At 42.8% G+C, this 26,556-nt stretch overlaps 1 protein-coding gene across 1 annotated transcript in view; it reads left to right on the top strand.

Moving 5' to 3' along the window:
• The window catches only part of asf1bb (anti-silencing function 1Bb histone chaperone), a 31,278-nt gene extending 8,450 nt beyond the window's left edge, over nucleotides 1-22,828 (top strand). Inside the window, exons 3-4 of the mRNA XM_043694719.1 lie at nucleotides 4,367-4,543; nucleotides 21,757-22,828. Of these exons, the coding sequence (XP_043550654.1) occupies nucleotides 4,367-4,543; nucleotides 21,757-21,960 (381 nt within the window). The 3' untranslated portion in view covers nucleotides 21,961-22,828. The remainder of the gene's footprint in view (nucleotides 1-4,366; nucleotides 4,544-21,756) is intronic.
• Nucleotides 22,829-26,556: the final 3,728 nt, after the last annotated feature.

The raw sequence follows: 26,556 nt of genomic DNA, 5'->3' as shown, positions 1-26,556 counted from the left end.
AGCAGACTGGGATCACGGATAGTTAGGTCAGGATCACAGTGCAGCAGACTGGGATCACGGATAGTTAGGTCAGGATCACAGTGCAGCAGACTGGGATCACGGATAGTTAGGTCAGGATCACAGTGCAGCAGACTGGGATCACGGATAGTTAGGTCAGGATCACAGTGCAGCAGACTGGGATCACGGATAGTTAGGTCAGGATCACAGTGCAGCAGACTGGGATCACGGATAGTTAGGTCAGGATCACAGTGCAGCAGACTGGGATCACGGATAGTTAGGTCAGGATCACAGTGCAGCAGACTGGGATCACGGATAGTTAGGTCAGGATCACAGTGCAGCAGACTGGGATCACGGATAGTTAGGTCAGGATCACAGTGCAGCAGACTGGGATCACGGATAGTTAGGTCAGGATCACAGTGCAGCAGACTGGGATCACGGATAGTTAGGTCAGGATCACGGTGAAGCAGACTGGGATCACATTTAATTAGGTCAGGATCACAGTGAACCAGACTTGACCTCTCCGCCTCCACCCTACTCCGACCTATCACCCTCACCTTGACCTCTTTCCACCTATCACATTTCCAACGCCCCTCCTCCAAGTCCCTCCTCCCTACCTTTTATCTTCTCCTGCTGAACACTCTCTGCTCATTCCTGAAGAAGGGCATGTGCCCGAAACGTCGAATCTTCTGTTCCCTAGATGCTGCCTGACCTGCTGTGCTGTTCCAGCAATAAAGTTTCAGCTTTGATCTCCAGCGTCTGCAGACCTCACTTTCTCCTAACAGTGCAGTTACACTTCCTTATCTATTATTACTTGCTTTCTCAAGTAACTCCTCTGAAAATCATGAGGTGTGGATAGGCTGAGTCTTTCCTAGAGTGATCTCACTTGTCAAGGTGCAGAACACATGAGGACGTTGTTGAATGGAGACTTAACTGAGAGCAGATTCATAGACTAGGGATTTTTGATGTTTCTAATTGAGGGACTCCAATATGGTTCCTGATCAGGTGGCATATGTTTAATGTAGCTGGCTGGAAGCAGCAGAAAGGAGTTAAGAAATGCCTTTTTACCATTGGGTGAACAATATTTCTGCAAACCTAATACCCACTCATGACCTCGGTTGACCTGAAAGTTTAAAGAATGTCTGGATGCTGTTGTCCAGTATCACCCAGATTGAATTGTGCACTGCAGCAGTTGTGACTTCCAGCATAAGTTGGATGCAGTGTGGGGCTTTCTTCAATGTGCTTTTATGCTGGGTTCTCAAATGCACCCTCTAACATCTTCTCTTCAACATTGTTGGTTTTAAGTGAATCTTGGCAAATTGATAGTTAATATCAATAAGTGAAAGCTTGTCCTTTGAGCTTTGAATGCTCTGCTTTGAATTATTTCGTGAACAGTATTGTCAGAACTGAAAGGTGCTATATTGGAGTATCAACTGAACGAACAAAACTGTTCAGCTGCACATTAACATTGTTAAATGTGATCTGATGTTATGACCTTTGTATTCAAGTTACAAAATATGTAAGTGATATTTTTAATAAAATTGGCTGAGGCAGAACATCATTCCTTTTTTGTTCCTTTATCCTCATGAATCAGCCTTTGAAAATTGCTGATTACTGGCTGTAGTCAGTGGTGCTGCTTAAAACCTTTGCATTAAGATTGTGCTTGTGGTGGTTGTGTAGGACTGGTGTTGTGGATAGCTAAATGTGTATACTGCAGGAATTAAGGCGGATCAAATGGTACAATTTTAAACAATGATGATTCAACCTATTGCTTATGTTGGCTTTTTCAGAGTACTGCTGTTTCTCTCCATATTGCTGAAATTATTTGTTGTATCTCTGATTTTCCCCATTAAAAACTACTGTTGTTTCCAATAGCCTATTAGGAACTGTCATCCAAATTGGATAACCTCATGAAAAGGTTTTCATGTGGGTTCTCGTTCTGTCTTTTCTGCAAACTTCTTTCTGTTCAGTAAATGGACTTTTTGGATATTTATAGGCAGGCAGTTGATGCTTGAAGCTTCATCCACTTCAACAGAGGTCGTCCTAGATGATCCTTTTGGATTTGGGAATAGTCTCCCAACACAACTGAGTTTGACTGCCTAAGTAAACAGAGGCTGAGTGAACAGCTAGGAAAGAGTGTTTAAAGGTAACATCTGCAAAACCATAAGAAATAGGAACAGGAGAACACTATTCAGCCTCTAGTCTGCTGCACCATTCAATAGGGTCATGGCTGATCTGACATTACTCATACATACTTCCAGCATTTCCCCATAATCCTTGATTCTTTCCCCCAACTGATCCAAGAATTTCTGTGGGAGTCTTAAATATAACAAGATTATTCACAATCTAGAAGCCAATGCTACTGTTCTGGGGCACATGTTCAAATTTCTCCATGTCAACTGATGACCGTGCATGTTTTCTACTGACAGTGTGTGCAATCTCAGCAGCTCTTGCACACAGTACACAAGACAGTGCAGGTACTCAGGCTATTTACAGTTGCAAATGAGCTGCTCATTTTGCCTTTTCCATTGGTTTGAGGCAGTGCCTTGAGGTTTAGGGGAGCTGGGGTGGCTGGGACGAGCTTCCCCTCCACTAGTTTTGTCCATCTCTCCCAGTCTCTCTCCGTCTTTCTCCTGTTTCCTGCCTGTGGCAAAGGAGAGCAGCAAGAACAGGTGCAGCGGCAACCTCATCATTCAAGGAATGAACCTTTCCTGAATAGCAGGGTAAGTGCTGAAGGAGTGGCAGCTGAGACATTAGGAGGGATGAACCTTTTTAACAGTACACAGTCATAGAAATGTACAGCATGGAAACAGACCCTTCAATCCAACTCGTCCATTCTGACCAGATCCTAAATCAGTCTGGTTCCATTTGCCAGCATTTGGACCATACACCTCCAAACTGTTCTATTTGTATACCCATCCAGATGCCTTTTAAATGTGTAATTTGACCAGCCTCCAACCTTTCTCTGGCGGTTCATTTCTTACATTCATCGCCCTCTGAAAACATTGCCCCTTAGGCTTAAGGTGAGGGAACTTGGAAGGCACTTGGCCTTCTGGTTTTGGATTCTCCTACTTTGGAGAAAACACCTTGACTGTTCACCCTATCCACACCCCTCAGATTTTATAAACCTCTTTATGGTCACCCCTCAATCTCTGCCACTCCAGAGAAAATAGCACCTGCCTGTTCAACCTCCCATAGTTCAAGCCCTCCAATCCTAGCAACATCCTTGTAAATCTTTACTGAATTCTTTCAAGTTTAACAACATTTTCCTATAGCAAGACCAGAACTAAATACAGTATTCCTGATGAGCTTATGCTCAATGTCTTCTCGGATGCTGCCTGACCAGCTGTGCTTTTCCAGTACCACACTTTTTTGATTCTCATATCCGAAATCTGTAGTCCTCATTTCTCCTGAACGCAGTGTTTCAGTAGTGGCCTATCCAATGCCCTGTACATCTGCAGCATGACCCCCAGTTCCTATATGCAATGCATTAACCAGTAAAGGCAAGTGTACCAAACATTGTCTTCACTACTTTGTCTATCCATGATTTCACTTTCAAGGTCCCTTTGTTCAGCACTACCCAGACCTCAGTCCACTGTCCACTGCGCCTTCAATTTTGTCACCGGTAAATTTATTAACCATCCTTCCTATGTTTCTATCCATATCACTTATATATATTGACAAAAAAATGAACCAAGCACCAATCACTGTAGCACAATGCTGGTCATAGGCCTCCAGTCTGAAAAGCAATCCTCCACCACCCTCTGTCTCCTATCCTCAAGCCAATTTTCTATCTAAATGACTAGTGGTCCAAGTGATCTAATCTTGTTAATCAGTCTACCATGTGGAACCTTGTCAAACATCTTAAAGTCCAACATTCACTCTGCCTCATTCAATCCTCTTCAAAAAAAAAATTCAAGTTAGTGAGATGCTATTTCCCATGCGCAAAACCATGTTGACAATCCCAAGTTAGACAACAAAAGCTGGCCTTACTAGTGATGCCCTTATCTGAAAATATTTTAAAAGGGATGTTAGGTTGATGTCCTTTTAAAGATGCAATTTAGTTTTCAAATATAGCTTACATCAGCTGTGTATATGTTACTTCAAGCCAAGCAGCTTGTTCGAAGACCATGCCTTGAGGTGAAGGTGAATGTAAAACAGAACTGACTGGACAAGGCAGAATAGTTTTTCAGAAGAAAATTTAAATACCTCTGGATTTGAGTTGTGAAGGACTGTGATCTTGGATAACAAGTTACCATGTTGGGCTTGTCTTTACAGAAAACAGCTAAGGGTTTGTACTTGAGGAATGATCAATATTTGCACAGCTTTGAGTTGTATTGATCTCATGGTCATCTCTTCCATATTCCAGGCTGATGCCCCAAATGCAAGCCTCATTCCAGATGCTGATGCAGTTGGTGTAACTGTGGTGCTGATTACCTGCACATACAGAGATCAAGAGTTTATTCGTGTGGGATATTATGTGAATAATGAATACACTGACCCTGAATTAAAAGAGAACCCACCAATGAAACCTGACTATGCCAAGGTAAGCTTTGCATAAGATTCTGTGGTCTCCACCAGAATGAAAAGAGTTGATGCATCAGTCACTCAACCTAATAGTGTTGGTTTAAACTTTGGTTTAGTTACTTTGGTTTACCAGTCCTGCAGGTAAAGCATTTTAATACACCAGATATGATTAAGTAATGTACCTTGCTGTCTTTATTCCAGAACACACAGGAATATCTATTATCCAAACGAGATGGGTGGGCGCTATTTTGTTTCAATAATTGATTATTCAGTTAGTTGATTTCCTCTGGGGCTCTTGAGTTTTCTGTGAAGTCTGCTCCCCATTCAGGAGAAGAGGCAAAGCAGAGTGCGTCTGAGACTCTGCCCCTGCCCCCTCCCCCGGCAGCCGGACTGCTGCTGCCTTTGGGAGTAAATCTCCGAATAGCGCACAGACACTTTTTATTGCAGCATTTCGACAGGTTCCACATTTGCCCTATACAGGACAACGTTGGAGAGATTTTCTGGGAAGGGGGGGGTAGTGTTCAGGGTACACCCCTGTGTAGAACTCCAGATAAAATGTAGGGAAAGAGGGAGAGTGGGATGTCATTTGGAGAGGGTGTCTGGGCTGTCCAGGACTGTTCTCAGCAGCATTTCAGTGAGCTGTGTTCGTTTTTAATCGAACCTGTAAACAAAAGACGCGATCAGGATTGAAACATCTCTTTGAGGTAATGTTTCTGTTGGGACATTGAGATCTCCTTCAGATAATGTGGGTTTCTCTGTTTGTAGACTCCTTTATTACAAGACTCCATTATGTCTTTGGATGATGACTCATTCGTCACTTATTGAGGAATCCAGTACAGATGCGTTCCATCTAGTCTGATTCTCACTTGAACTTCAAAGGCAGCTTTTCAGTATGTAGAGTACTGCAGGTTCTTTGAATTCCTATGGAACAGGGAAGGCTGTTTATATTTTTAAAAATGTACCATTATATCTTCTGTCATTGATCTTCAGTCAATGTCCTCTGGTTCCTTCTAAGGGGAGCCATTTCTGTAGCTGCTGTTAAGTTTTTTGCAATTTATTTTCAAATTTGGCCCTTCTTACCATTAGTCAGCAATCAGCATGCTAACATTTATTTCTACTGGATCATTGAATCAGCATATCATAAATAACTAGACTATGGGAACCAAATGGCCTGCCTTTTCCTTTTTTCCACCCCATCTCCAAAAGCCATGCTCCCCTCTTCCATCTCTTCCTCTGTTTTGCTAAAGCCTGTTGCCCTGAATGCTCCTGTACATCAGTTTCATTTTCCTCAGAACCATATATGCTACTTTTCCTTTTGGAGCAGAAACCTACTGATCGAGAAATTCCTCAAACATGATGCATAAACTTCTGTTGCCCTCTTCTTGTTCTTATTACTCTCAGTCCATAGTAATAAATATACAAGTCTGTATTATTTTCTACCTGTTTAATATGTGTACAGGAATGATCGTAAATAGTCCTGCTGAGCCAGATCTCCGGTTGCCATGATAGTTGTCATCTCCACCTTAATCTTTCATGACACTTCTAGCTTTGGTTTCCTTAAACATTTTAACCTGTAAATGTTTCTGACCTCATCCAATTTCACCTACAGCACTGGTCCATCTCAGGGAATGTCAGGGAATCCAAGTCATTGAGGGTGTCAAATATGATGCAACAAGGTGTTGATGCATTTCAGATCAGTTGATAACCAGAGCAAATTGAAGTGAAAAGGAAGTAAAACTGAGGAAGAATGCAAAGAGTGGCACTTGATATCAAATGTAAATTGAATCTTCTACCAGCATATAGATATTAAGGGGCTGATATAAAATATAGAATATTACAGTACAGGCCCTTCGGCCCTCTGTTGCATCGACCTGTGAAACCAATCTGAAACCCTACACTATTCCATTCTTGTCCATACACCTATCCAATGACCATTTGAATGCCCTTAAAGTTGGTGAATCTGCGACTGTTGCAGGCAGTGCACTCCATACACTTATACTGAGTGAAGAAATTACTTCTGACATCTGTCCTATATCTATCACCCCTCAATTTAAAGCTGTCCTTTTGTGCTGGCTGTCATCTGATGAAAAAGGTGCTCATTGTCCAACCTATCTAACCCTCCAATTAAGTCACCTCTCAACCATCTAATGAAAACAGCATCAATTCCCTCAGCCTTTCCTTGTAAGACCTTCCCTCCAAACCAGATGACATCATAGGAAAGGGTTCAGAGGAGATTTACTAAGCTTCCACATCTTTCCTAAATGCACAGACCAGAAGTGTGCATGACACTCGACATGTTTGGCCGTGCCAGAGTTTTGTACAGCTTCAGCATGGCCTCATGGTTCCGAATCTCAGTCCCTCGACCGATGAAAGCTAACACACTACATGCCTTAACAACCCTATCAACCTGGGTGGCAACTTTCAAGGATCTAAGTACCTGGGTGCCAAGATCTCTGTTCACTGCCAAGAATCTTACAATTAGCTCATACTATGCATTCCTGTTACTCCTTGCAAAGTGAATCACCTCACACTTTTCTGCATTAAACTCCATTTGCCATCTCTCAGCCCAACTTTGAAGCTAGTCTATATCCCTGTAACCTACAAGGTCCTTCATCACTAGCCGCAACTCTACCAACCTTAGTGTCATTCCACAACTCTACTGGCCTTATTGTAATGGTGGAGTGGGCCCCATAGGGTTCAAAGTGTTATGCACTCAAAGCTTTTGTTAGGCTTGAATATTTGAGTGAATATGCTGAATAGAAGTGCATAACAAAGTGGTGACAAATATTGTAAATGGCATAGCTAATGATGGATGAGGTGAACTTTTGTACAATGGATAAGTTGCCAAGTCTGAGTGGCTTGCATTGCAGTTCGCTGGTTGGCATTAGCCTGCTATAAGGTTCCAATGTTGTCTGGACATGGGAGAGGTTCCATGGGATTGAAAGTGGTAAAGCAATTATTACCCTTGTTCGAGGAGATTCCTAGCCTCCAGACTGGTCAGATTAATATAACTAAGTGAATGTTTTGCTGAACTGGCAAATTATTATTCAGTTAGGCTAAGCTTAGATTTTGTTTCTTTCTTTCCATGATTTTTCAACTTTAAATAGCACCTTGTTTTTACACTTGTCTTTTAGTGCTTTTATTCCCTTCAAATTTCTTTAAGCAAACTGAGCCCTTATAATAATACTGCAACTCTGGTGGAAGTCCCCACTGAACAAAGTTCCAGTAGCCTCAAGTTGAATTCTTGTCAATAAATCTGGCTTTCTTCAGTAAATGAAGTATGTTGAGTTATTATTTGAAGTACAGATGATCTGGTGAAGTTTTAAAGCTGTTACAATTGTGTTCTATGGATCCATATTCATTTGCTGAATTTGACATCAAATGAAAAATGAGGTTTAATTCTGTTTAAATAAACTCAAAAGTTGACAATTAGCAGATTGTAGCATTTTATGCTCCTACCACGGAAGTCGGTTAGTGTAATATCAGTGTTGGTGGAATAATTTATTTTACCACTTCATGATTATTGCTACAGTATTACATGTTCAGGAATACTTCTCATGATTAAGTCTTGCAGTAAAGCAGTGCAACCCCATTAAGGATGATACTGACCAGATAATCTGTTTGTGAAGTGCTGGCTACTCTAATTGTATTTCTGGTCACGCTAGGATGGTGATGGTAATGCTACTGCATGTCAAAAGAATTCCTGGTCATTGCTTGAAACTTGTGTGGCATGGTTGGCACTTGCAACATAATCCATGTTGTTGAGATCTTCCTTTGTATGAACAAGGACACTTTGATATCTCAAGCTGTGAAAAATGCTGAATGCCATGCAGGTACTAGCATGCATTCCTCCCTCAACCCACTTCTAATGTTATAGCAGTAGGTCTTTTTGAAGAAAGTGAAGTTAGTTGGGCTGAGGACATTGTGTTGAGGAACTCTAACAATATTAAGGACTGAAGTCTGAAGCACAGCCATCTTCTGTTTAGATGTGACTCCAATCAGTGAAGTGTTCCCCTTATTCCCATTGGCTCCAGCTTTGCTAGGGCTTGATGCCACTCAAAACCCCTTTGGTCAACTTTATCCACACAGATTATATATCCTAAACTGATCTAGTCCCACTTGCCAGCATTTGACCCATATCTCTTGAAACACTTCCTATTCATGTACCCATCCAGATACCTTTTGAATGTTGTAATTGTGCCCACCTCTGGCAGCTCATTCCCCACACTATCCTCTGGAAAAAGTTGCCTCTGAGGTCCCTTTTTTTTCTTTCCCCTCACCTTAAACCCACTCCCTCTAGTTTGGGACTCCACAACCCTGGGGAAACAGTGGAAGAACAACTCATCCTCTGCCTTGAACCTTACGGCCTTAACAAAATTCATCAGTTTCCAAATCTCCCCACCCCAACTCATCCCAGGTACAGCTCCCTCTCTCTCCTGTTCTTTGACCTGACTAACTTGTCCATCTTCCTTCCCACCTACCTGCTCCACCTTTCCCACTGACTCCATCACCACCTACCTTTCCACAGCCCCCTATTTATCTTCCTGTATCTGCATGGGTTTCCTTCAGGTGTTCTGCTTTCCTACCACCTGTCCAAAGATATGCAAGTTAGGTGAATGGGCAATTTAGCATGACCTATAGTGTTCAGAGGTGTGTAGGTTAGGTGTGTTGGTCAGGGTAAAAACAATTACTGCAGATGCTGGAAACCAGATTCTGGATTAGTGGTGTTGGAAAGCACAACAGTTCAGGCAGCATCTGAGGAGCAGGAAAATCGACGTTACGGGCAAAAGCCCTTCTACAGGAATACAGAGGAATGGGTTTGGGTGGGATAATCTTTGGACGGTCGATGTGGACTTCTTGGGCCAAAGGGCCTGTTTCCACACTGGGGACTCTAAATGCTCTCCCCTCCCCAGTCCTGATGGGTCCTGCCTGAAACATTGACTCCTCTGCTTGACCTCCATGCTTTTTTCCAGCTCCACATTTTATCTACCCTAGGGAGAAGAACTTTGCTATTCACCCAGTGCATGTCCTTCATTTTCTAAACCTTTATAGTTTGCTACAGGGAAAACTGCCTCTGCCAATTCAGCCTCTCCCTGTAGCTCAAACCTTCCAATCCTGGCAACATCCTTGTAAGCTTCTTGGAGCTCTTTCACATTTAACAACATTTTTCTATAGTAGGGAGACTAGAATGATGGACTTGTTAGCTCATGTACATAGTGTGGATATGTGTGAAAATGCTGGTAGTTAGGCAAAGGCCAAAGGTGGTTATTCTACGTTCTTAGTTTCAACCAAGAAATATCAGACACTTTGGTTGACATTAAAATGGTGTCCTGGGAACAAATATTCTTAATATAGTTTAGTTCCAGGTTCGAAGATTTAGACTGAGCATCCCCTCCATTTTTCTGATTCAGTGAAGAAATTTCAATGGAAGTAAAAAAGACTCTGCCTCAGATTATGGGACTCAGTACAAAATCAGTAGTAAACCAAATGTCTCAAGACAGAGTCTCATGATGCTTGTTCATCACTTGTCCTGATCCTCGGCACAATGGAAGTTCCCACAGTCATTGGAAAGCTGATAGTTCTAGTTGGACATCTTTAGCTGGAACTTCAAAACTCCAGTGTCTAGATGAGGTCAATAGCCAATATGATGCACTGTTCAAAATGCCTTGGGTAAAAACCTGGGGTTGAAAACTACAGACCTGCTATACTGATGAATGTGCTGCCTTGATGTCCATGTCAGTCACTTGCTTTGCACGGAATTCAGCTGTTTGTTTGGATCAAGGCTGTAATGACATCAGGAGTATTGACCCTTGCAGAAGCAACATGGTATCGGTGAGCAAGTTATCCTTTGCAAAGGCCAGTCTCGCTGGTGGCAACCCTTCTCTTGATCAGCAAAGGAATGGTAGATTGATATGGTGGTTATTAATCAGTTGGATTTATCCTACATCCTATGGACAGACGGTTATCTGTAATACTGGGTAGCTGCCTGGGTAGCTCCACTGAATAGCTTGGCTGGGTGCTAGTTCTGGAGCACATGTTTTCAGTACTATTGTTGGACCCAGAAGAAAGCCAAACCACCTTGAGTCTCTTGTACTAATGTGTTGAGGTTATTTGTGGAGTGTCCTACTCCTTTTTTTGTTTATACTCCATTTGCAACTGGATGTTGCAGGGCTGTAGAGTTTGGGTCTGACCTGTTGTAGATTTAGTCTTGTCAATTGCATGTTATCTGTGCAGTTTGGTATGCATGTAGTCCTGTGTAGCTTCAGTGTTGGCACCTCTTTTTAGGAATACCTGGTGGCTTGTGACCTGATGACCTAGTCTAGCATCAGTGTTTTAAGAGTTGGTTAGCTCAGTCAGAGGCCCCCCAACCAGGTATGCTCTGTGCCCTTTGTGCTTCCTCCAAATGGTCTTCAATGTATAAGCTAATACTTCAGCTGAGGTAGGGACTGATGTGTAATGATCAGTCATGTATGACCGAATACCATGGGACGTTGACTCTGCTCCTCACTGTTCAAAACTCGGCAGGGCATACACTCTAGATGGCATCTAGAGCGTAACCATGCACATGAAATCATATCTTTTATATACATTGTAATGTTACTTGATTAGTATCTGGTAGTCTGTTTTGTCACCAGTCCCCAGAAACTGGTATGCAGATCTTTGCAGGGTCAACTGGTTGATGTCTGCTGTTTTCCCTGCCTAGGTCAATCCTGGGTGATTTGTCTGGTTTAATTCCTTTCTTTACACTTGCTGGTATTTTAATGCAACTGAAGATTGATAGGCCCTTTCAGAGGGCAATTATTAAGCTCATTGTACATCTGGAGTTATGAGAATAACAGATTTTCCTCCAAGAAATTTAGTGAACAACTTGGGTTTTTATAAAAGTTGCTACATGTTGCCATTAGACTACTGTTCAAATTTCACTTGCCATGTGTTTCTACCCTCTCCATAGAACACTTTCCTGTAATTCTGGATTAATGTCAAGTGACTTGGCCATTTCTGTTGTAACCAGGACAGTCTCTAAATTGAATCCTAGGATGTTTAGTCTTTAGCTCTTAACAAAACGTTTGGATAGATTAAGTCATAGCATTTGGCATATTTCCCCCACTTTCAGATGGTGTATTCTGGCTTCTCAGCCACTGAATTTTTCTTTGTCCACGTGTTGGCTTTTTATTTGCCAATCACTTCAAACCTATGGCTTCTGACTGATCCTTCTATCTGTTTGTATTCTGCATAATTCAGCCTATCAAATCTACTGTTTTCACTCTTAGGATAGCAACCACATCTAGTCTATCCATGAACCTGATACTGTACTGTAACCATGCTGGGGGTAAATCTTCTGTACCCATTTGAAATTAAGATGTCTGGAATTTAGCACTTAATCAGAAAGATGCTTCAGATTGTGTAGCGCGAATGTTAATCTTGTTTTTTGAGCATAACTCTAGCCTGGTGTGCCAAATGTCATTGCTTTGCTACTGGCTAATGTTGTCAATTTAAACTTTTTGGCAGTAACACTTTCTCAACATCTAGCCCTAACTTTAATCTAGGTCCCTATGTGCTACTGATCCATAGGACTGAGTTTATGCATTTCGTATCTTTAATTTGTACAGACCTAATTTAATTTTTGTACTTTCAATTAAATTGAAATCTACAGTTTAAATTGTGTAGTTGCTACCCTTGAGCAGGAATTTTAAGGTTTCCAGTAAAAGGGCAGTTTGAAAACTAGCTAAAACTAAATTGATTGTGATCCAGCTAGCCCCATTTGTGGGTGTGTACTTAAGTAGCTAACTTAGTGTGACTTAGGCTTTGAGTGCAACTTGCAGGTGAGTGCTGAAGCATCTTGAGGTTCAGTGGTATTCTTCCCTTTAAGTCAGGAAGTCTTGGTTTAATCCAAGCTGCTTGAGGTGTCAAGATCTGCACAGGTAGATTAAACATCTGTGGAAAGTGCCTCAAGGACTTGAGCAGAGGAAAAAGGTTATTTAGCTGCTTTTGCCTAAACAAAGCAGCAGAATGGGTATTTCTAATCTTGAAAAGTAAGGTTTTAGTTTTGTTTTCTCTTCTCTCATGCCTAAAACTATACTTCAAGGGTTTTAGTAGTGTAAAAGCTGAAGAATTTGTATTAATACTAAAGTAATTAAAATATGATGGCAGGGCAGGTGACGTGCTGCTTCAATGGGGAGCTGCTGGACATGGATGATCCAGGATGAAGCTGTTTGTAGCAGGTGTTTGCAGTTCAAGTAAATTTGGATCAGTGTTGAGAAGCTGGAGTTGAGCTGTAGCAATTGTGCCATGTTAGGGGGCTTGTCATAACCCCCCCCCCAAATTGGTCTTTTGAATTTGGTTGGAGCAGGGTGGGAGGATGTCTGCAGACAAGCAGGTATGGAGACCCGAGGGATAGCTTTTACAGGGCCTTGGCCTTTGCAATTGTGCCAGCAGTTGAGATTCTTGCAAGCTGTGGACAAGTAAACTCTCCATGGCATGGCCCAGGGAGCTGTTCAAGTGGAAGGGGAAATAGGAAAGACTATAGCGAGAACAATATGGCTTTGTGGGGGAGGAGGAATGCTGCCTGGTGTGAGGGTTAAGAACACTTGAGGACTGGAGATGTACTTGGGTTGGGAGGTGAACTGATTGCTGGGCCAGAGTCCTGGTAAATGGAATAATTAGTGCTGTAGAGAGCTTTTGAACAAATGGAGAGGCACAAGGAAGACTCTTGGGGATATGTAGGTTTAAAAGCAAAGGGATGTGGCCTTATTAGATTCCCTACAGGGTGGAAACAGGCCATTTGGCCCAAGTCCACACTGACCCTCTGAAGAGTAACCCACCCAGTCCCATTTCCCTTTGACTAATGCACCCCAACACTACAGGCAATTTAGCATGGCCAATTCACCTAACTTGCACATCTTTGGGAGGAAACCGGAGCACCCGGAGGAAACCCACACAGACACGGGGAGAATGTGCAAACTCCACACAGTTGCCCGAGGCTGGAATTGAACTCAAGGCCCTGGTGCTGTGAGGCAGTAGTGCTTACCGCTGTGCCACTGTGCTGCCTATTAAAAGTCTTACTTTTAATGTGCCTTTCATGATGACTGAATACCTTAGTGCTTTCCAATCAATAGATATTCTAAGTGTTGTTGCTGTTGTAATGCTGAAAACATGGTAGCTTCAAGAAATTTGACTATTTTCTATTTATTGCAAGCAGTTGAGTAAGACATAGTTGTGATTTGTCAATGTGGAATTTGAGCATTTGACTTACCTTTTGGATTCAATGAAATAGAGCTTTAACTAGAATAATTGTAACTGTTATGACTAATCTCAAGAAAAAGGAAAATTCCATGCTTTTGAAAATATTTTCCTATCCAGGTTTTAACATTTTAACAGTAGTCTGAGTGTGGAGCTAAAAGCAATCACCAGTTGCAAATGGTGTTTTGGGTTGAAACAGTGTTGTCATTGATTTCATGGTATTTCAAGCAGTCTGGGGAATTTGGAAGGAGGATTGGGAACTCTGAAGATGGATGCAGAGGGACCTCTGTCAAGTTGGAATGCTGAGGTACAAAACTGCTTTTTATGCAGCTCATGGATAGATGTCTTGCATACAAAAATAAATCTGGTAACATTTCTCACCTGGAGAGAACTTGATGGCATTAGTCAAAATATTAGCATATCAAGAAAAATCTAGAAAATGGTATTCTGAGAGCAAATAGAATGTAATGCTGAAGGATTTGTGTGTATTCAAGCATCTGCTGTGTTAATAGTCATAGATGTACAATATAGAAACAGACCCTTTGGTCCAACATGTCCATGCCAAACATGTTAAATTAATCTTTGTATTTGCCATCACTTGGCTCATATCTGTCTAAACCCTTCCTTTATATATACACCCATCCAGATACCTTTTAAAATATCTTTTTAAAAGCTTCTACCACTTTCTCTGGCAGCCCATTCCATACACACACCACCCTCTTCATGAAAAAGATGCCCCTTAGGTCCCTTTAAAATCTTTCTCCTCTCACCCTAAACCTATGCCTTCTCGCTCTGGACACTCCCACTCCAGGAAAAACATCATCTATTTACCCTATCCATGTCTCATGATTTTATAAATATTGAAGGTCACCCCTCAGCCTCTGACACTCCAGGGAAAACTACCCCAGCCTATTCAACCTGTCCCTATAGCTCAAACAATTGAGGGTATTGGCAGCAGGGCCCACTTAACAAAGAACCCTTGGGCTAACCATCATATCCCACCCTCAAAGCCTAAACCATCCAAAAACGATAGGATTTGCAATAGGATTAACTATAACCCTAACCTGCTTAACAATGGGCCCACCCACTGTTGAATGGGTGCCAGCCTTAGTGAGTTAAAAACCTTCAATTATGCATTTTGGGAAAGCAAAACTTAGCAGGACTTCTACACTTGATGGTAAGGTCCTAGGAGTGTTGCTGAACCTTGGAGTGCAGGTTCGTAGCTCCTTGAAAGTAGAGTTGCAGGTAGATAGAATAGTGAAGAAGGCATTTGGTATGCTTTCCTTTACTGGTCAGAATATTGACTACAAGAGTTGGGAGTTATGTTGTGACTGTAGAGGACTGTATTCTAAAGGCCACCTTTGGAATATTGTGTGCAATTCTGGTCTCCCTTTCCTATTGGAAGATGTTACGAAGCTTGAAAGGGTTCAGAAAAGATTTAAAGGATGTTGCCAGGGTTGGAGGATTTGAGCTGTAGGGAGAAGTTGAATAGCCTAGGGCTGTTTTCCCTGGAGTGTCAGGGGCTGAGGAGTGACCTTAGAGGTTTACAAAATTGAGGGGCACTGCTGCCTCACAGTACCAGGGTCCCAGGTTCAATTCCAGCCTTGGCTCTTTGTGAGGTTTGCACTTTCTCCCTGTGTCTGCGTGGGTTTCCTCCTACAGTTCAAAGATGTGCAGGTCAGGTGAATTGGCCATGCTAAATTGCCCATAGTGGTAGGTGCATTAGTCAGAGGGAAATGGGTCTGGGTGGGTAACTCTTCGGAGGATCGGTGTGGACTGGTTGGGCTAAATGGCCTGTTTCCACACGAGGGAATCTAATCTAATGTGTGCAGGATGGTTTCCTAATACATTATGTTGACAGGGGCAAGGCCACATTGGATTTGGTACTGGGTAATGAATGTGGCCAGGTGCTAGATTTGGACCTAGTTGAGCACTTTGGTGATCGTGACCACAATTCAGTTATATTTACTCTAGCGATGGAAAGGGACTGGTATATACTGCAGGGTAAGAGTTATAAATGGGGGCAAGGCAATTATGGTACGATTAGGCAAGATTTAGGATGCATAGGATGGGGAAGGAAACTGCAGGGGGTGGGCACAATTGAAATGAGCTAATTCAAGGAACAGTTACCATGTCCTTGATAAGTGTGTACCTGTCAGGCAGGGAGGAAGTTGTTTAGTGAAGGAGCCGTGGTTTACTAAAGTTGAATTTCTTGTCAAGAGGAAGAAAGTGGCTTATGTTGGATGAGACGTGAAGGCTCAGTTAGGGTGCTTGAGTTAGTTAGCTAGGAAAGACTTAAAGAAAGCTAAGAGCCAGAGAGCATATGAGAAGTCATTGGTGGATAGGATCATGGAAAACCCTCAAGCTTTCTATAGGTATATCAGGAGTAAAAGAATGACTAGAGTAAGATTAGCGCCAGAGCTGAAAATGTGTTGCTGGAAAAGCGCAGCAGGTCAGGCAGCATCCAAGGAACAGGAGAATCGACGTTTCGGGCATAAGCCCTTCTCTAAGATTAGTGCCAATCAAGGATAGTAGTGGGAAGTTTTGCGTGGAGTGAGGAGATCAGGGAAGTGCTAAATGAATATTTTTGTCAGTATTCACACTGGAAAAAGACAATGTTGTTGAGAATACTGAAGTATAGGCTACTAGATGAGATGGGATTGATGTTCGCAAGGAGGCGTTAGCAATTCTGGGAAGTGTGAAAATAGATAAGTCCCCTGGCCCGGGTGGGATTTATCCTAGGATTCTCTGGGAAGCCAGGGAGCAGATTGCTGAGCCTTTGGCTTCAATCTTTGTTGTCACTGTTTACAGGAATAGTGTCAGAAGACTGGAGGATAGCAAATGTTTTCTTTTAAGGGGAGTAGAGACAACCCTGGTATTATAGACCAGTGAGCTTGCCTTCAGTTGTAGGTAAAGTGTTGGAAAAGGTTATAAAAGATAGGATTTATAATCTTCAAGAAAGGAATAACTTGATTAGGGATAGTTAAGTTTTGTGAAGGGTAGGTAGTGTGTCTCAAACCTTAGTTCCTTGAAAAGGTGACCAAACAGGTGGATGAGGGTAAAGTGGTTGATGTGGTGCATATAGATTTCAGTAAGGCGTTTGATAAGGTTCCCCACTGTAGGCTATTGCACAAAATAGAGGCATGGGATTGAGGGTGATTTCATGGTTTGGATCAGAATTTGGCTGGTGGAAAGAGTGGGCGGTGTTTGGTGGGAAATGTTCATCCTGGAGTTCCATTACTAATGGGGGAACTGCAGGGATCTGTTTTGAGTCTACTGCTATTTCATTTTTATAAATGACCTGGATGAGGGCATAGAAGGATGGGTTAGTAAATTTGCAGATGACTAAGGTCAGAGTTGTAGGTTAAGGAGGAACATAAGATGCATAGAGCTGAGGTGTGCCAAGTGGAGTTTAATGCGGAAAAGTGAGGTGATTCCCTTGGAAGAAGCAACAGGAATAGAGTGCTGGGCGAATGGTAGTGTAGATGAGCAGAGATTTGTCAATGTACATAGATCCCTGAAAGTTGCCGCCCAGGTTAATAAGGTAAAGAAGCATGCAGTGTTACCTTTTATTAGTAGAGGGATTGAGTTTTGGAACCGAGGTCATTCTGCCGCTCTCCAGAACTCTGGTGCGGCAGCACTCGGAGTGTTGCATACAGTTCAGGTCACTGCATTATAGGAATGATGTGGAAGCATTGGAAAGGGTGCAGAGGAGACTTACCAGGATGTTGGCTGGTATTGAGGGAAGGTCTTATGAGGAAAGTCTGAGGAATTTGAGGCTGTTTTCATTAGCGAAGGTGGTTGAGAGGTGACTTAAGGAGACATACGGTGATCAGAGGGTTAAGTAGGGTGGACAGTGAGCCATTTTCTTCAGATGGTGATGGCTTGCATGAAGGGACAGCTTTAAATTGAGGGGCGATAAATATAGGGCAGACAGTCAGATGTATAGCATGTAAGCTTGTCCACGCTGACCAGATATCCCACCACAATCTAGGCCCACCTGCCAGCACCCAGCCCATATCCCACCCAATCCTTCCTATTCATACACCCATCCTGATGCCTTTTAAATGTTGCAATTGTACCAGCCTCCACTTCCTCTGGCCCATTCTGCACACACTCCACCCTCAGTGTGAAAATGTTGCCCCTTAGGTTTCTTTTATATATTTCCCTTTTCACCCTAAACCTATACCCTTTAGTTTTGGGCTCCCCTACCCCAGGGAAAAGACGATGTCTATTTACCCTATCCATGCCCTTCATGACCTTATAAACCTCTATAAAGTCAACCCTCAACCTCAGACACTCCAGAGAAAACTGATCCAGCCTATTCAGCGTCCCCCTATTGCTCAAATCCTCCAACCCTGGCAACATCCTTGTAAATCTTTTCTGAACCCTTTCAGGTTTCGCAACATCTTTCTGATAGGAAGGAGACCAAAATTGCATGCAATATTCCAAAAGTAGCCTAACCCATGTCTTGTGCAGCTGCAACATGACCTCCCAACTCCTGTACTCATACTCTGACCAATAAAGGGAAGCATACCAAATGCTGCCTTCACTATCCTATCTACCTGCGACTCCACTTTCAAGGAGCTATGAATCTGCACTCCAACATCTTTGTTCAACAACACTCCTGAGGACCTTACCATTAAGTGTATACGTCCTGCTAAGATTTGCTTTCCCAAAATGCAGCACCTCACTTCCTAAATTAAACTCCATCTGCCACTCCTCAGCCTATTGGCTCACCTGATCAAGATCCTCTTGTAATCTAAGATAGTTGCCTTTGCTATCCGCTACACCTCTGGTTTTGGTGTCATCTGTGAACTTGCTAACTGTACCTCTTATCCTCACACCCAAGTCATATAAATGAAATAGTGGCCCCAGCACTGATCCTACTGGCACTCCACTGGTCACAGGCCCCCAATCTGAAAAACAACTCTCCACAACCACTTTGTCTTCTACCCCTCTCTGGCTCCCTTTCTGTCCTTCCTGTAGCATTTGTGTCCTGGGACAAGAGGCTGCCAGTCTGAGTCATGTTTCTGTAATTGCTATGATATCCCAGTCCCATATTCCTAACCATGCCTGAGGTCATCTGCCTTCCCTGTTAGGCCTCTTGCATTGAAATAAATGCAGTTTAATTTCAGTTCTACTTGTTCTCTGTTTTGTCTCTGCTGCCCTGACTTTTGTTTTGAGTTGCTTATTTTCTCAACTGTACCAGTCTCAGATGTGATCTTTCCTCAGTATCTCCCTGGGTCCTACTCCTCACTAGTTTAAATCCTCCTGAACAGCTCTAGCAAATCTCCCTGCCAGTCCTCTTCCAATTTAAGTGCAATCCATCCTAGTTTTACAGATCACTTCTACCCCAGAAGAGATTCCAATGATCCAAAAATGTGATTCCTTCTCCCATACACCAGCTCCTCAGCGATGCATTCTATCTTCCTATTCCTACCCTGCTTAGCTTGTAGCACCGGGAGTAATCCCTATATTACTACTCTCTGGCCTTTTTTTTTAAATTCCTGCCTAACGCTATCTATATTCTCCCTTCAGAATCTCATCCTTTCCCTCCTGTGTTGTTGGTTAATGTGTACAGTGACCTCCTATTGGGCCTCCTCCCCCTTGAGAACGTTGCACCCCCTGAGACATCCTGGATCCTGGCACCGGGGAGGCAACACACCATTCTGATTTTTTCCTGCTGGCCACAGAAATGTCTGTGGCTTGGGCTAGAATCCCTAACACTGTCTATCTTTTGGAACCTGACGTTGCATTAGAGCCAGTCTCGATACAAGAAACTTGGCTGTTTATGCTTCATTTCCCTGAGAATCCATCATCCCTACATTTTCCAAAACAGTATACTTGTTTGAAACTGGGATAGCCATAGACTCCTGCACTACCTGCCTACCTCTCTTACCTTTCCTGGAATTGACCCACCTGTCTGACTGTGTCTCTGTGGCTTTTCTCCCTACCTATAACTGCCATCTAACAATATTTAATGGCTTTTATTTTTAAGTTCAATCAAGAGGCAGACATCAGAATAGGTTCTTTATTCAGTAGGGCCGTGGAGTGGCCTGCCTGCAACAGTAGTAGATTTAAAGGCATTAAAGGCATTTAAATAGTCATTGGATAGGCATGTAGATGAAAATGAAATGATGTAGGATAGATAGGCTTCAGATTGGCGCAACATTGAGGGCTGAAGGGCCTATGCTGTGCTGTTATGTTCTAAGTTTCATAGTATCCCCCTGGGGAGAGAAAAATTGCACACAATGTTCCAAAAGTTACCTGAACAATGTCCTGTACAGCTGCAACATTACCTCCCAACTACTTCTCAATGCTCTGACCAATATTGAAAAGTACACCAAATGCTGCCTTCACTATTCTATCTAGTGATACCTAGAATGTTGGAAGTAGCAGAGTCCGCAAACATTAAAACGGGCAGCAAATAGGGTTAAGTGAAAAATGAAACTAATGGTTCTTCACTGTTGGGAACAACATTAAATGAATTAATAGCACACAGGTGATTTTACAGCTACTGTAGAGACCTGGTTACAAAGAGATCAAAGCTGGGAACTAAATATTTAAAGTTATGACTTTTCAACTACTAACTTCTGCCCCTAAGAAGGAAATAAACAATAGCAATCACTCTAATATGGCTAAAAGTGGGTTACATCAAATGTTTGAAGGAGGTAGCTACAATAGATGCAATTGTAATCTTACAAAGTTTCTTTTCTTCTGGAAAAGGCTCAGAGCATTGAAAACTGCCAAAATTAACACTACTTCCTCAAGAGGAGGAGAGACAAACAACTGGCATCGTAGGCCAGTCAGCTTGCAATCTGTCATTAGCGAATGTCAGCATCTGTTAGAGTAAAATGTTTTAGAAATGCATAATTTAATTAAGCAGTCACCGAGGGGAAATTATGTCTGAAAATTGTTGAGTTAACAAGCAAGATTGATAAAGGATAAGAAGTGGTGCAAAATATTTGGATTTCCAAAAGTGTAATGTTCTACACAAGCAACTTGGATAAGAGCCCAGTGTGAGGGCTAATAGCATGGCTAGGAATAACTAACTGAAAAAAGACATTGGGGTAAAGGGAACATTTTCGGGGTGGAAATCCCTATTGGAGTGCTACATGGACCAGTTGACCAGTTATTTACAGCGTGATGTCTTGGATGAAGAAAGTGAATGTACTATTGTCAAGTTTACAGGTGATGTAAATAGGTGAGAAGGCAAGTGGGGAGGATGACCACTGTTTAAGCAACTGGACCAAAACTGGCAGATATCATGAATAATATTGTAGAAAGCTGCAGCACAGATTTTTGTAGATCAGTTATTGCACAAATCCTGTTGGTAATGGGGAAGACAGGTGGAATGGTCTTCCTTTCAAAGGAAATGGGAGTACTAAAATATTTGGTCAGGGTGATCAGTTCACAGCTAGAATACTGTACAGTTTTTTTTGGTCCTGTTTTTATCCAGGCCTTACTGATGTGGGGGCAATATACAGACGGTTCATGGGTTTGATCTTGGGTATGGAAGGATTTTCGTGAATGAGTTGGGCTTTTGCTCATTTTAGAATGAAGTGACTTTATTTGAAACAATTCAGTTCTTTGGCTAACAGGGAAAGTGCTAGATTGTTGTTCCCAGTTGTAGGAGAATCTCAGACCAGAGGACATGATCTGACTAAAGATTCCCCATTTAAGACAAATGCAGAATTTCATCTTTCGCGTAGTGAATTTGTGGAATTTTCTAACTGCAGAGGGTTGTTAGGGTTGGGTCATTAAGGATGTTCAAGGCTGAGTTGTTTTAACAAGGAATCTAGGGAATTAGTGGATAAGACAAACAAGTTGATTCAGATTAGCCATGGTCCTATTAAATGGTGTACTCTTAATGGGCAAAATGATTGGCTGCTATAGCTCATCTTGCTTTTTCACTATTTAATTTAGTAGTGTCTTACATGGGTCTGAAAGATGACCTGCAGTTAATTCTGTCCTCTTGCTCCTTTTCAGCTCCAGCGAAATATTTTGGCCTCCAATCCAAGGGTTACCAGGTTCCACATCAACTGGGAGTGCACTGGAGAAAAAATGGAAGATATTGAGAATGTTGACCCAAGTTCAAATGCAATGCTTCCTCCTACCTGTACACCGCTGAAAGGACTTGGAGCAGGAAGTGCCCTGAGTATTGTTCCAGAGAACTCTATGGACTGCATGTGAAACCTGCCAGTGAATAAGGATGACAGTGGATGAAATGTTCTTTTGTATCAGGGTTTGCTAGCTTTTGGAGTTAATTCTATGGAGTATTTAAGTCAAACTTCAATACCCCTAGAGGTGGTATTGTCTACAGGGGTCAGGGAGTGGTATGGATTCGAGGCCATGGTATTGCCATTCATGGCACTGGGCCAGGTACATTGATTACATTCAGCTGGTTGCTTTTGCCCAAAGGGAGCAATAATGCTTTTTACTGGTAAATATTCTGGGATTGCAAAGCCAGTTGGTGCCTATGAGTGTTGAACTACAGAATGTATTTGTAGGAGTTTTGTTTATTGTGTAGTAAGTCCATAAATTCTGGGTGGGGGAGTGGACAAGTCCTGTTTGTGTTGAATGTGATGTTTTTCTGTTCAATGCCTGTTCAAAAATAACTCCAAGAACTGGTCACTTTTGAAACTTCAGCTGGCTATGCAGTTATGGTCAGTAATTCGTCCACTAACTTGTGGCCTCAGCAACAATTTGGGAGCTGTCTTGTGGAGGAACCAGACTCACCAGTCTAACGTATCATCAATCCAGCAGTGCTATCATATAACCCAAGCTGGAAGTTTAACACTTTTTGAACCCTGGCTGTCTGGCATAATTCTTAAAGTTCAATGAAAAACATTTTTGTAACTTTTAATATTGTACTTTGTAAATCGTGATCCAAACCTACCTGCAATCAGTACGTGGGAGAGGTCGATTAAAAAGTTGAAATCAATATAAGCTTTATAAAGCAGCAGCATTGGTGGTTTTGAAAACTGCAGCCATTTTTATAAGTGTTAGCTGTGTAGAATTGTATTGTCTTGCTTTGTCTGAATAAAGCACTTGTAAATGCTGTGATGCCTTTTTGTTGCCATAGTTACTGGATTTTTATTTATATAGGAGCTATTGCACAATTAAGGTAGTACTTGCTTCAGTAACTTGGTAAGGGATGTTTGTTAGATGAAGCAGATCTTAACCTGACAGATCATTTAAACTGAAGGGGTGCACCAATAATCTTGCTGAAAGGAGGGTTTGGAGTTGATGCCAAAAGCTATTTTGCATTCTTACCAATTAGTAGACTTACACTAGCTGTCCCTCCTTTCCAGTAGGCAGATGGCCAATTTGGAAAATTTATTTTAAATTTCATTCAAGTTGACAATGGTTAAGTTGGGCGCTTAATTTTTTTGTTCCAAAGATTTAAGGCATACTATATTTGTATACTTTGGTGAATCATAAGGATTACTCATCTCGAACCGTTGACAGTGCCCTTGCTGTTTGGTTGCTGAAGTTCTTGTACTTTTACTTGGCATCCTTTTAGAATATTTTGGAAAGGCTTTCATTGTGTAGCTTGAGGTTAGCTTTTAGTCAACTGACACCTTTCCACTATTTTGATTGTTTTACACAACTACTTTTTGCAGCCCTATTTTTGTCTTACCATGTCATTCTGATCAGAAGCTGTCATCACCTCATTAAGTCAGTTTTGATTTAGCAAATCTGAGCTGTTATGGTTTAGAGAAATCTTAAACATGTTGATCAAACATAGTGTGTGCTCTTTATCATTTGAGATTTTCTCTGAAAGGTAATATAGCCATCTAGAATTTTACAATCTGGATGTTGCCCTTTGATATATTTTAAGTATTCCTGTTTCCAGCAGCATTACAAATGAGTGGCACGAGACTACTCCCATTCTGGGATGTGAGCATCACTGAGCCAACATTTTACCCATCCCCAGTTCTCGGTGGTGATCTGCCTCCTTGAACTGCTGTAGTCCATTTGGTGTTGGCACATCCACAATGTTGAGGGAAGCTCTAAGATTTTGATGTATTTTTCTTCCTGGCAATGAGTTCCCCTCAAACTAGTAACTTCATTTGAGTTCACCAATTGGATTACTTGACCTTAAATGAATAATCTTGGAAATATTTTCCTGATTAGAACATAGAAGAATACAGCGCAGTACAGGCCCTTCGGCCCTCGATGTTGTGCCGATCCAAGCCTACCTAACCTACACTAGCCTACTATCCTCCATATGCCTATCCAATGCCTGCTTAAATGCCCATAATGAGGGAGAGTCCACCACTGCTACTGGCAGGGCATTCCATGAACTCACGACACGCTGAGTAAAGAACCTACCCCTAACATCTGCCCTATACCTACCACCATACCAGGCAACATCCTGGTAAACCTCTGCACCCGTTCCAGTGCCTCCACATCCTTCCTATAGTATGGCGACCAAACCTGCACACAATACTCCAGATGCGGCAGCACCAGAGTCTTATACAACTGCAACATGACCTCAGTACTCTGGAACTCAATTCCTCTACCAATAAAAGCCAGTACGCCATATGCCGCCTTCACCTGATTGTTGGAGGAATTGGAAGAACTGGATGGAGGCTTTTGCAAGATACTGGGCGGGAGGTGGTGTAGTCCAGGTAGTTATGGGAGTCTGCGAGTTTGTAGTAAACATCCATCTGGAGACTTGCCAGAGATTGAAATGGAGAGTTCAAGAAAGGGGAGGGAGGTGTCTGAGATGGACAAGTGAATTTGAGGACAGGGTGGAAGTTGTGGGTGAAGTTGATGAACTGCTCCAATTCAGCCTGGGTGCAAGATGCTGCATGAATGCAATCATTGACTTGCCCCAACTCTTCTGCCGTTAAATCGATGACTGCATCTGTGCAGTGTCCTGCACCCAGGCTGAACTGGAGCAGTTCATCAACTTCACCCATAACTTCCACCCTGCCCTCAAATTCACTCCCAAGCTTCTGAGGACCATCTATTTCGAACAACATGCTTTTCCGGCCTGTCATCCAGACAGCTCTCCACCGCACTGCCTTCATTTCCCGTTCCACTGCTCTAAACTGCACCCCAACACCATTATGACTGAATCCCCTTGTCTTCAGCTACCACCCCACCAGTCTCTGCATCCAATGCATCATCCTTAAACACTTCTGCTACCACCAACTGGACCCCACCACCAAGAACATCTTGCCCTCTCTCCCTTCCACAAGGATAGTCCCCTGCTGTCCTTGGTTTTCGCCATTCTTCCCCACCAACCCTCCAGAATCCCAAGGTACTTTCCCCTGCAACCGGAAAAGATGCAAAACCTGATGGTATACCAACCACCTCACCTCCATCCAAGGCCCCAAACAGTCGTCCCAGGTGAGAGAGGTTCACATGCCCCTCTTTCAACCTAGTTTACTGCATCAGGTGCTCCAAATATGGTCTTCTCTCTGGAAGACCAAACGTAAACTTGGAATGGTTCACCGAGCATCGCAGCTGGATCCATAGGGGCCTACTGGACCTCCCAGTCACTGTCCATTTTAATTCTCCTTCCCACTCCCTTTCTAACATGACCAGCCTCAGCCTCCATTGCCACAATGAAGCAACTCGCAAATTGGAGGAATAACACCTGTGCAGCCTACAGCTTGGGGGACTCAACATTGAGTTCTCCCATTTCGAATAACCTTCCTTTCAGTTCCCAGACTCCCTTCCCAGCCCCTCCCTCTCCCTTCCATTCCTCCCAGCCACCAACCGAATGCAGTCCTCCTATTGACCAACTAGGTTGTACGTTCTACCTGTCTTCACCTATCCTCACTTCACCACCTTGTCTCCATCACCCCCACTAACCCCTATATGTGCAGCTCCCCAACACGATCACCCAGTCCTGAAGACTGGTTACACCCAAAACATCAACTTCTCTACCTTCTGATGCTGGCCGGATTGCTGTATTTTCCAGCTTTCTGCCTGTCTACAACAGGTTTTTAAAGCCATTGTATTGCTGGAGAAAGAGTTAATGTTTCAGGTCCAGTGATCCTCAAAGGGGAAAACTAATTTAAAATGTTTACATTTGTACCAATTTCTTTGCGCAATTATTACAAATATTCCCCACAATAACTAATTGATGGAAGATTTATAGTTAAGGGATTGCAGTATTGGAATCCTGGTGTTGCTCTTGATGTGGTCTCCTGCACATAAGGGAGACAGTATACTAATTCGTGGAGCAGCTCATGGAGCATGTCTGGGAGCATGCACCCAACATCCCCACAGCTCTGGCCAACTGCTTCAGCTTGCATTGAGGACATGTAGGTCCTGGGTCCTTCCACTGTCAAATCAAAGCCACCTGCTAAATGGAGGAAGAACACCTCATTGTCCACCTTGGGGCATTCTACCACATGGCATCATTTGCTGGTTTCCAAATCTCCTCTCCCCTCCAACTTGGCACTGCCCTATTGACCTCACCCACCCATCTTCTTTCCCACCTATCTGTTCCACCTTCCCCAAGGACCTATCACATTGACGACCCCCCCGGCACAATCTGCATCCACCTATTACCTTCTCATCTGCCTCCCCACCCTGACCCCTCTATCGCTCAGCCCCCTTCTCCCTCATATTCTGACAAAGGGCTTATGCCTGAAACGTCAACTCTCCTGCTCTGTGAATGCTGCTTGGCCTGCTGTGCTTTTCCAGCACTGCACATTTTGACTATGACACTCCACCATCTGCAGTCCTCACTTTCTCCTGGAGTAAATACAAGGCAAGTGGCCTGCACCCTACACTCCCCAACACTATATACTTGTATTTCAA

The sequence above is a fragment of the Chiloscyllium plagiosum genome, chromosome 8 (genome assembly GCF_004010195.1).
Source record: "Chiloscyllium plagiosum isolate BGI_BamShark_2017 chromosome 8, ASM401019v2, whole genome shotgun sequence".
NCBI classification, from domain to species: domain Eukaryota; kingdom Metazoa; phylum Chordata; class Chondrichthyes; order Orectolobiformes; family Hemiscylliidae; genus Chiloscyllium; species Chiloscyllium plagiosum.
Note: the sequence above shows the minus strand (reverse complement) of the source record. Positions and strands in the feature narration are given on the sequence as shown.